At 40.9% G+C, this 12,383-nt stretch overlaps 1 protein-coding gene across 5 annotated transcripts in view; it reads left to right on the forward strand.

The window, feature by feature from the left end:
- Positions 1 to 12,383, forward strand: part of cry1 (cryptochrome 1) — a 39,678-nt gene that overhangs the window by 15,532 nt on the left and 11,763 nt on the right. For 2 of the 5 annotated variants that reach the window (XM_012695740.4, NM_001195699.1), the window contains 9 exon segments: positions 26 to 213; positions 1,588 to 1,704; positions 2,875 to 3,008; positions 4,959 to 5,054; positions 6,021 to 6,094; positions 7,308 to 7,434; positions 8,269 to 8,451; positions 10,047 to 10,214; positions 11,224 to 11,347. In XM_012695740.4, the coding sequence (XP_012551194.1) occupies positions 26 to 213; positions 1,588 to 1,704; positions 2,875 to 3,008; positions 4,959 to 5,054; positions 6,021 to 6,094; positions 7,308 to 7,434; positions 8,269 to 8,451; positions 10,047 to 10,214; positions 11,224 to 11,347 (1,211 nt within the window). 5 annotated transcript variants of the gene reach the window in all.

The following is a 12,383-nucleotide window of genomic DNA, read 5'->3' on the forward strand; positions in this document are numbered from 1 at the left end:
CGAAATATGCGTATTATTTGTTCAGGTATTCGGAAGTTGTGCTTCGAACAGGACTGCGAGCCGGTGTGGCGTCCCAGGGACGAGAGCGTGAAGACGGCGTGCCGCGAGATCGGGGTCACGTGTCGGGAGCACGTGTCGCACACCCTGTGGGAGCCCGACACCGTCATCAAAGCGAACGGGGGAATACCGCCGCTCACGTACCAAATGTTTCTGGTGATAATACGAATTTGTTCACTGTCCATTACTGGTTCGACCGTGTTTCGTGAGAGCGTCAATATTTCGTCTTTTCGCATTAAAAGCGTACAATTTCCAAAAATATTCGAAATTGAATTAATATACAGAATCGTTTAGTATCACAAGTATTTTTCTCATAAATACTGTCAAAAGAGCGTAGCTTAGATTTATAATAGTTTTTTTTTTAGTTTACCTTTAGTTTATATTTTGACTACTATTAACAAAATTAATACATAATTTTATCTTACTTTAAAAGACAGATAATGTAACTGGTAAAAAAAAATGTTGCAAAGATGATTAATATTAAAAATATCACATGTTAAGCCTTTAAAACACTCTCCTGTAAAATTAGTAAGTTTTTATACAGAATGCGAGAAGACGATTTGAGACATTAACGGTTGAGAAATGAATAGATTAAAACGAAGTGTCATCGAATTTTTGGTCAGAGACCATTTAGACAAATTGATTACGATTAAAATAATTATAAAAAATTCTCATCAGCATCGTCCCACAGTGGTCAACTGCTCTATGTCCAACCTCTCCCAAATTACATCAGTTAAATGAAAAAAAATATTGTATAGTAGATTTAAAAAAAAAAACTTTATTCGATATGTTTGCTTACTGTCATATCGGACCGGATGATTTTCGGTTTTTACCGAAGAGCATCGTAACGGCCTTATGAAAATTTATTGAAATGCTCACACGTTGCCATTTCAATTGTGATTCGATTAAAGTTTTGCGATTACAATGGATCATGTAATAATAGTAATAATAGCTGGGAATAAATCACGCACGGTCATCCCGGCCCCAATTTTGAATCCCCTGTGTTATGGTTACCAGAGACTGATAAACATACTGTTACGGGCTGGGATTCGGGATAAATACTCTGTATAACACTTAGAACACTTTAAACTTCGTAATTCACTTCTTCTGCTTCGCTTCAGGTGATCCGTTCGCTGTTTTGCTTCGAGTAGATCCGATTACTGACTGCCTCCGTGCCATCTCTGCAACGCTTTTATAGTCGATACGGCACCCCTAGAATTATCGAGAACATCCCCGACAAGTCGAGTAGTTTCGATATGTGTTTCCGCCATTTGACAATAGATGGCGTTGTACTTCTCGAGTTTACTGGTTCTTTTTATATTCGTTTATGCTATTCGTCGATAGATGGCGTTGCTTTTGCCGGTGTAACAATGCTTATATATGTTTCAATATATACATATATAACTACTTATGAATATTTGCCCGATGTGGGAATTGAAACCACGACTCTTGAGCGCAAAAGTCAGAGCCTTTAACTAGGTACTGCACCGCCGAGTCTGTCGATAGATGAGTACTTATCTAACATTCTAGCATACTGTGGCGACCATCGGTGACCCGCCGCGGCCTGTCGACAACGCCAAACTCCGCGGTATTAAGTTCGGTACATTGCCGCTGTGTTTCTATGAAGAATTCACTGTTTACGACAAGGTACGTTTTGTCAATAAAATAATACATTTCTGAATAAATTGGTTTGTTAAAAATTTGTACATTTTTAATGGAGTTCGTGGCTCGTTTGGCGTTAAGAAGTTACCGGAGCCCATAGACCTCAACAATGTAAATAAGTCACCCACTTTAAAGACATTTTACTGGTGGTATGACCTCATGTGAGTCCGCGCGGGTAGGTACCACCACCCTGCCTATTTCTGCCGTGAAGCAGTAATGCGTTTCGGTTTGAAGGGTGGGGCAGCCGTTGTAACTATACTGAGACCTTAGAACTCGTGTTTTTTTTTGCTTAGATGGGTGGACTAGCTCACAGCCTACCTGGTGTTAAGTCTCTTTATTCCAAATCTATTTACGGAGGGGTTTTTTTTCGTCACATCTTTTATTTTAATTAGACCACTGTCTAAAGTTTTAGGCTTGGTATTATACACTCTTTGTGAAACAACACCCCGTATTCAAAATAGATGTTTGTTTGCGGGATTTTAACACCGATATAATCGCATCGCGCGATACCAGTTCACCGGGGGTCTTACTTTTTAGACGAGATGATCTCTCCATCTCGTTTTTACCATCACACCTTCCACCACCGGCACAAAGTTGATCAGTACTACTTGGAGCCACTGCGTTCATCCACAGTGCGTTTCCAGAGATCTTTTTTGCCGCGTAACATCCGGTTTTGGAATGAGTTTCCCTTGACGGTGTTTTCCGAGCGCTATGACATGTCTTTCTTCAAACGAGGCTTGTGGATAGTACTCAGTGGTAGGCAAATTGGCTATGCCTACCTCTGACATCCCCCTGGCCATCAGGTGGGCGGTAGGCTCGTTTGCTTACCTATATCTATCTATATATATATATATATAGTTAAAAGGTAGATAAATATGAAAAAGCTCCGAATTAAATAAAAATAACAATTTTGTTTTCCCTTTGATGTGGCCCCCGTCGGACTGATTCCTTTTGTTTGTTTTAAGTTTATTTTATACAAAAGTTTAGGTCTTTTATTTAATTTTATCGTTTGAGGCACTACGAAGTCTGCCGGGTCAGCTAGTAAGCAATAAAAAAGAACCACTATACTTTCCCAAAGACTGATTGCACACGCCAAGTAACAATATATACAGCTATTGCTTTACTTGGTACGGTAAACTGTTGAATGTCGTCCAGGTGCCGAATCCCGAAGACCTCGGAGTGTTTCTCGAAAACGAAGACATCCGGATGATACGTTGGGTCGGTGGCGAGACGGCCGCCTTGAAGCAGATGCAACATCGACTCGCCGTCGAATACGAGACGTTCTGCAGGTGAATACACACTTCGCTGTGATTACGAGTACTCCGCTTTATTCGGGCCGCGGATAACACGATTTCTGATAAGGTTTTCGTGTCAGAAATGTCTTGTTTGGACATCCGGATCTATAGCGCTCATATAGAATTATATTATTACAATTTACAAATTATATTATTATGTAAAGTATACCTAAGTCAGCGCGTGTTTTTATAAACCATTAGTTCATGACTAATAAAGATGGGACGACAAACAACACGTGCAAGCATTCATTGAAAACAACACGGGCAAGATAAGAATCGTAAACAACATCGTCCCACCACGATACCTTGCTATAAAAACGCTCCGTTGTTGTCTCTCGAGCTCTAAGTATCTGCAGTCGGCATCGCTGCGCCATTTTGAGAAGGCGCCACGACATGAGAACCCTCTCATCGTAGCCGCTGGAAATTATATACCCGACCCAGTAGACCGAATGGCTAACCGTCGACGTCGCCCAAAGCACGTCATTACGGATCCTCCTGATCCATTAACGGTGCTTTTAGGCATCACAAGCACCGGTCACCGTCCTCGTCGAACCCGTCGCTTGCGACGAAGGGCTCGACGAGCGAACTAACCCATAGACACAGCCCACTGAGTTTCTCGCCGGATCTTCTCAGTGGGTCGCGTTTCCGATCCGGTGGTAGATTCTGCGAAGCACTGCTCTTGCTAGGGTCAGTGTTAGCAACTCTCCGGTTGAGCCCCGCGAGCTCACCTACAAACGTTAGGGTGAAGCTGAAATAGCCTCTCAAGGCTATCAGCATAGGTAGGGAAAAAAAGAAAAAGAAAAAAACTCTCGAGCTCAGAAGCGAGCGAGTCGCCGTATCAGACTGAGCGCTCCTGCGTAATATACGCTCTGAGTTAACATTTCTGGTTTTATTGACTTACGAAGACCGCCCGCTTACCATGTCGCTACCCGAAAGTAGAAATACTCCAACATATAATTAGTATTACAAAAGCAAATGTGTAAAAAGAATGGTATTTAATAGTTGCAGTTTAATAAGGTTGTTACAAAACAAAGGATGTCTTTGTTTTACACATTATAATTAAATCGATTTTTTTTTATAAATTAATGAGAAATATCTTATCTACTCACTGTAAAAAATTACATACCACTGACCACTTTTTGATTTACATTGGAGTATCAACATTTATCTATTTTTCGTTACAAAATTTTGACATTTCGAAATAATCATTACTTTTTGTGCTTAAGCTATTTCTGCATGCAAGTGTACATGTTTAAAGTGGTTACAAAATTGGGATTCATCTGGCAACACTAAGCTAGCCAATTGAAATTTCAAAATGGCGGATTGGGTACATTCGCACTAGTTTGCACCAAGACTCTAGAGATAGACAGGTCGTGCTCCATATCCTGAAAATTTTCAAACTGGACTTTTACTTGCGCGTGCACGAGAACGGACCACGAGCATCATTCCCGTTCCTCCAAGAACTCCTGGCCTGTCTTCTGGAGTGTGAGCCGGTCATCCGAAGTGTGGAACTCGATGAGTGGCTACTCCTCCACACTAGCTACTGACTCACCTGTCTTCACACAAAACCGAAAGTATACAAGTGCTTGTTGAATACCTCATGGCCAGATATTGCATCAATCGGTTTCGGTTTGAAGGCTGGGGCAGCCGTTGTAACTATACTCGAGACCTTAGAACTTATATCTCAAGGTGGGCGGCGTGTTCACGTTGTAGATGTCTATGGGCTCCAGTAACCGCTTAACACAACACCAGGTGGGCTGTAAGCTCGTCCACACATCTAAGAAAAAAAAATCTATCATCGCCTGTACCACAGTCTGGACATTGAGATCTGTCATCGTAGAAGCCATGATTGTCCGAACAGTAATAAGTTTTGGACCAATCGGGGTCGGCTATTAAATTTGCACTATATATGTAGGTCTATTAAAATAGGTTAATTACTTTCAGAGGTTCCTATCTACCGACGCACGGCAGCCCCGACCTCCTCGGGCCTCCGATATCGCTGAGTCCCGCTCTACGGTTCGGATGCCTCTCCGTTAGGAAGTAAGTATGACAGTCCTACCCTCTGCTTGTGTAAAAATCGCTTTCTCGTTATAAAGTGTAACAAGAACGTTCTCGAAGCCCAAACGGAAATAAAGTAAACCTAAATAAGAAGTCATTTTTTTACTGGTGGTAGGATGTCTTGTGAGTCGGCATGTAGGTACCACCACCCTGCCTATTTCTGCCGTGAAACAGGGTGGGGCAGTCGTTGTACTATACTGAGACCTTAGAGCTCATATCTCAAGGTGGGTGGCGGCATTTACGTTGTAGATGTCTATCAGCCCACTGAGATTTTTGCCGGATCTTCTCAGTGGGTCGCGCTCCCGATCCGGTGGTAGATTCTGCGAAGCACTCTTGCTAGGGCCAGCGTTAGTAACATTACAGGTTTGAGCCCCGTGATCTAGTCAAAGAGAAGCTGAAATAGCCTCTCAAGGATATCAGCGCAGGTTGAAAAAGAAATGTTTATGAGCTCCGGTAACCACTTAACACCAGGTGGGCCGTGAGCTCGTCCACGCATAAAAACATTACTGATCGAAGCATAAACGTCGATTTATGAAGTTGAAATGTGCAACGTAACGCGAAGACATCCAGCAGACCTACATTCCTACAGGTCGTAGATTCGACGCGTCAATGTAATGCAAAATCTAAAATGAAAATATAGTACATTGAAGGTACAAAGTCGCGTGCGTGTGTATGTTAGCGATGGTAGTCTTAACCCACAGACGCAGCCCACTGAGTTTCTCGCCGGATCTTCTCAGTGGGTCGCATTTCCGATCCGGTGGTAGATTTTGCGAAGCACTGCTCTTGCTAGGGCCAGTGTTAGCAACACTCCGGTTTGAGCCCCATGAGCTCACCTACACACGTTAGGGTAACGCTGAAATAGCCTCTCAAGGCTATCAGCATAGGTAGGGGAAAAAATGGTAGCTGGGAGATACGTGGTCTATACTACTAATATATTTTGGTTTTCAGATTTTACTGGTCGCTCCAGGATTTGTTCCAGCAAGTGCACCAGGGAAGCTTGTGTTCTACTCAATACATTACCGGTAATATTGCTGTTAATGTAAATAGCTTTGACGTCACTTAAATACACATAGAACAGACTGCGCAACGTAATCACCAATTGCTGCACTCATCATCTTCAGCTTGTATCATTTGTTAATGACCATTACTTCACATTATTCATCCCCTCTTCCACACAATAGTTCTCTTTTGAAGAAATTATTTAAATAAACATTACTTCAATCTGTTTATAAAATTCCAAAAATGTACCCTGAAATTTATCCATTTCGGATTCAGTAATCTTCAATTTTTTTGTTAATACAAGTGTTGGTGTGATGAAAGTAAATTCATTTGTGTTTAGATGTTTAAATGTGTACTTATATGACGTTCACAGAAAAAGCAGACGCAACTTATATGATCATGCTTTTATGTGTATGCGTATGCTCTATGTGTGTGATCGGCGTAGCATCTCCTCTTTTCCACTAAAGTCTATTTTCACCTCTATACTCACACCCTTCTAAAGTATATCCTCTTTCACACAGTCCATTCAATTCCCCGGGGGTTTTGGCCACGCTATCTTCTTCACTTCGCACAACATACCACAATAATCTGTCAGTCTTTTTTTCTCTGTCACTGATACTTCAAGACTCATTTATTAATAACTAGTGGTCCCCCGGTAGTCGATATTCGACTATAACTAATTGAAATTATAAGCTTATACACGATTATGATTCTATTGTCAAAGACACTTCTACAATCACAGATTTCGCCAAGAGTACACTTTGGATAAATGTCAATAAAGACAAAGAATATTTTATCTATTCTCAATTTGACCACAGACTAAACAATAAGAAAAATTGGACAATAAAGAAATAGTATGCATGCGTGTGTTTCAAATACATGGTAGTGTGTGTAATGTTTTTATTTATTGATTTAATGTATTTTTTATGCGTAATTAAAAAAAAAAATTTGACTCCTTCTCTATATTCTCTATATGTGTGGGAAGTTTCATACTCCTCCGTCCGCGCAATTTTCGTAAAAAGGTGTACAAAGTTTATGCTTCACGTATTAATATATAGAAAATAAAAAAAATAAAAAAATCTAAATGCCAACTAAGAGATATTTGCCAATAAAATAAATATCTTGCTTTTGAACGCTGACGTCACAATACAAAATAGTGCGGTTCCGTTTGATAATTTTATTAAAGCAGAAGTGTATTTTTAACTTAAATAATATTTATTTTGGTAAATGTTTTAGGTCAGTTGATATGGCGCGAGTACTTCTACACGATGAGTGTGAACAATCCTCATTACGGACAGATGACTGACAACCCTATTTGCTTGGACATCCCCTGGAAAAGCCCTGAGGGAGATGAACTGGAGAGGTTAGTTTTATTGATATGAAGACAGTACGAGCACTCATCAAATGAAATGTCACGAAATTATCGAAATTATCGGAATCTTTGAGAAAATAGCTAGGGACTGAGACTTATGGTTTTTTGGGAAGTAGTGAAATCTTCAGTAGTATTCCCTCTTGCTATCTAGATTGCATCTTACAGATGTCTATTCGTTTTCCTTTTTAGGGTTTATTCAAGTCTCATAAACTCTTAGATTTAATAAAATATATACATGTAGTTAATGAATTATGTTGTTTTGCCATCATTTATGAAGAATGCACAAAAATGTTAGAGTTGTTAGCTTAAGTTTAGTAATTTGGAATGCAGTATAAATGACAAAGAAAATAATTATTATCACACAAAAAAAATATCAAAATGTATTACCTTTTTTTTAATGGCCTTGCAGGCAGACGAGCATACGGCCCACCTGATGGTGAGTGGCTACCGTCGCCCAAGGGCTTCAGCTAATGCCAGGGGCAGAGCCAAGTCGCTGTCTACCGTTACCGTTAAGCTTACCTTTTCCAATACTTAGTTAACCTTTTTTTTATTGCTTAGATGAGTGGTCGAGCTCACAGCCCACCTGGTGTGAAGTGGTTACTGAAGCCCATAGACATCTACGACGTAAATGCGCCACCCACCTTGAGATATGAGTTCTAAGGTCGCAGTATAGTTACAACGGCTGCCTTGCCCTTCAAACCGAAACGCGTTACTGCTTCACGGCAGAAATGAGCAGGGCGGTGGTACCTACCCGCGCGGACTCACAAGAGGTCCTACCAGCAGTAAACCTAGCAGGGGATGTCAGTAGTGTGCGTCTGCGTGCAGATGGGCGTCGGGGCGCACGGGGTTCCCGTTCGTGGACGCGGCCATGCGGCAGCTCCGGCTGGAGGGCTGGCTGCACCACGCCGTGCGGAACACCGTCGCCTCCTTCCTCACGCGCGGCACTCTGTGGCTCTCCTGGGAGCACGGGCTCGCGCACTTCCTCAAGTACCTGCTCGACGCCGACTGGTACTGCACCCGCCCCTCCCCCGCCGATCCCATAGCAACCGTCACCATGGCAACCGTCACCACGGCAACCGTTGCCGTCGTAACCTATTCTATGCATAGATAATACTACGTAACTGGACTTTTTGGCGGGAACACGAGGAGTGAAGTTGTGTGATTTGTTTTATTTTGTCTATTTAGTGCTTCTTCAGGTTTAAATGAGTAATAATGGTGGCTTATTAACTGTTTAATATCTATGAAAGTGCACAAATGTGGGAAAATGAAACAAAGCCGCTGAACGTAACTTCTCGGGATCTTCCAAAAAGTCTCAGTAAATAATCACCATTTTACTAAGAGTATATTTCATCCCATGTCATCTGATTTCATTTAATTTCATCCCAGTTGATTAATGTGTCAAATTAATTTATTTCACTCCATATTATCATTTTTCATAAAAATAAGAATATAAATTAAAATAAGGCATGACTTAAAGGTCTTAGTTACCTGGTCATAAATCCCTTAAAAAAAATACTACGTAACTTGGGTCCGTAGTCAGTGCCTCCATCGCAAACGAGAGTATTTAAGTCAAATTTAAATTCAATCAGACGGATTATATCATAGACCTAAATATATTTTTTGATTGCTTAGATGGTTGGACGAGCTCACAGCCCACCTGGTGTTAAGTGGTTATCAGAGCCCATACACATCTACGACGTAAACGCGCCATGAGATCTAAGTTCTAAGGTCTCAGTATAGTTACAATAATAATGTGTAATTTCATTCTGTAAACATGGATAAATGAATGAACGCCTTACCCCTCGATTGACGCAATCCCACAATTTGATTCACCCCAGTAAATGAGCTTTGTACGAACTATCAGCATACTCTCATTATAATTAAGCGTACTTTGTACCAACGAAGAATTTTAAAAATATTTTCAAAAGACAACTTTTTAATACCGGACTTCGATATGACACTCGATCGGAGCCGGTATTTTTGTCAATTATAAACTACGATGGCGGAGTGTATGTTTGTTTCCGGAACTCAGCATGAAACATTTAGAATTTTTTACATTACTATCAGCGGTGTGTAACTCGGCAGTATTAACTCAAAAGATATATATCCCACGCGAAGAGTGATTAGATCTGTATATCACTGGCGTTCAAATTGTATCTTTATATCATTACCCCGGTCACCGTTCTCGTCGAACCCGTCGCTTGCGACGAAGGGCTCGACGAGTAAATTAACTCCCAGACACAGCCCACTGAGTTTCTCGCCGGATCTTCTCAGTGGGTCGCGTTTCCGATCCGGTGGTAGATTCTGCGAAGCACGGCTCTTGCTAGGGTTCGTGTTAGCAACGTCATCAGGTTTGAGCCCCGTGAGCTCACCTACAAAAGTTAGGGTTACGCTGACATAGCCTCTCAAGGCTCTCAGCTTAGGTAGGAAAAAAAAAAAAAAAAAAAAAATCATTACCTCTACAGTTCATACCTATATAACACGATGACTTTAGATCCGACTGAGAGTAAGTAGTATGGAGTTGTAGTAATTTACTAATACACCATTTTTTCTTCTTAAAATTGTGAACTTCAATAATTATAATCTCGTAACTGCGCGCGAAGGTCCGTGTGCGCCGGCAACTGGATGTGGGTGTCCAGTAGCGCCTTCGAAGCGTTGCTGGACTCGGGCGAGTGCGCGTGTCCAGTGCGACTGGGCCAGCGGCTCGACCCCAGCGGCGAGTACGTGCGGCGCTACGTGCCCGAGCTGGCGCGGGTGCCGACCGAATACATGTGAGTATATATCGGCCACTTGACGCGTTTCATCAGGACAGGTTGGCGACCATTGGCTCAGCCAGGTGGGCAGGGGATGTTATTGCTGAGACGAGTGGACGAGCACACCTGGAGCCCATAGACATATACAACGTAAACGCCGCCACCTTTCAAACCGAAACGCATTACTGCTTCGCGGCAGAAATAGGCAGGGCGGTGGTACCTACCCGCGCGGACTCACAAGAGGTCCTACCACCACTAATTACGCAAATTATAATTTCGCGGGCTTTATTTATACTCCTTCACCGTGGAAGTCAATCGTGTACAGTTGTTAAGTACGTATTTCATTAGAGAAATTGGTACCCGCCTGCGGGATTCGAACACCGTCGCATCGCTAGACACGAATGCACCGCACGTCTTATCTTTTAGGCCACGACGACTTCAAAACGTATGTGTGGAGAAATATCTTTCTCACCTGTATCGATCCTCCACTAGACAAGATAATTTGTATCAATACGTTAAATACTTACTCTATGCCATTGAAAAGTCAAGTCTCAGTCAGTGCCGGATTAACCATGTAGCAAGAGTAGCAATTGCTACGGGCCCCGCGCGAACGGGGACCCCGCATATTTAAACCCACTCATCTCTGGCCGAACTTAATTTTTTGAGTGACTTATTAAGAAAAAGTTGTTTGTATAAACGTGTAGAATTTCAATCAGCCTGCTAATCAGCTCTACAAAAAGTCTTTAAAATCAAAATTGTTCTATATAGCCAGAAAATCTCATCTCTGGCTTTTTGTACTTGTCAGAGCCTAACAGCGCCTTTAGTAATTTACTAAATACCCACAAAATTGTAACCTATAGATGGCAAATAAACGTATAGACTATTGATTTGTTTTTTTACCACTTTATACTTAAGAACCCATAGTAGATCTCTTGGGCTCTTTGAAATAATTTGCTACGGACCCGTGCTTGCTTAATCCGGCACTGGTCTCAGTAATAGGTAAGTAGATTCGTTGTCGCCATTACAGCTACGAGCCCTGGAAAGCGCCTCTGGACGTGCAAGAACGTGCCAACTGTATAATAGGCAAGGACTATCCCGCGCCTGTGGTCAATCATATCGTAGCTGCGCAGCGCAACAGAAACGCCATGGAGGTATGTGGTAGAAATATAAAAATTACACTGGCAACACTGAATGCTGTCATTCGAATAGTACTGATTGCAGGTAAAAGTTGTGAATATTTTTAAATCAATTTTGTTTCTAATGTAAGGTGATTTTTCATGGTAATTATTAACCCTTTGCGATCCAGAGTCCGCACGTATTGGAGATATAGTTTACGTTAGTCTTAGGACCGCAAAGGGTTAAATAATTTTATTATGTACGTGTTTAATTAATTATTATTATGCTTTTGTGAGATTTCAGCTTCTTTTTGAAGTTTCGTTCGAATGGTGTGCGTTATTGTTGTTGCAAATTTGTTTTTTTTTTCAACAAATATTATATGCTTTTTAAATTTTTGTTTCACACATTGTCAAGTGTTAAAATAAACAACTTCATTTCATACTGTGAAATATAGATTTTGCTTTAAAAATCATCTATATTAATTATTTTCGGGGAAAATGTAATTTTTTTTAATTATTGTATTTGTATAAACTACTAAAAGTATCGTCCATCAATATGAGTGACGTTGGTCAATGTACACGCACAATCTAGTCTAGTCAAATGCGTAACTTTATTTTATAGGCAAATTAGAAAAAAGTTTTTGTTGTAGAAACAAAAAGTTTAACTTAAACTTTAAACTTTTTATGATTTCTGTTAATTAGTAATAATAAGATTAAAGAGCATTAACCTTTGGTGGCAACGAAGCCACATAAACCAGTATGAATTTCTTATTCTCAGCGGTTGAGTCACGCCATTAAATAGCGCCTACAACGACACAACTGGTCGAACGTTGTCTGGGTCTGTACAAAATATCTTAATAAATTGTACACCTAGTGGACCGAAAAATGAAAAATAAGTTTACGACAATAGTTTAACGATTTATTCATGGGTACGTATGAGTTTCAGTAAGATTTTTCAAATGAGAATGCTGGTAACACTGAATTTTTTTTATTAGAATCTGTTATGTTTGAATATGGTAACTTAAATTGGGCAACGTTGCCAGGGGCCTGATGGCTTATCTTTCTCCATTTT

This window comes from Bombyx mori, chromosome 17 (assembly GCF_030269925.1).
Source record: "Bombyx mori chromosome 17, ASM3026992v2".
In the NCBI taxonomy this organism is placed as follows: Eukaryota; Metazoa; Arthropoda; class Insecta; order Lepidoptera; family Bombycidae; genus Bombyx; species Bombyx mori.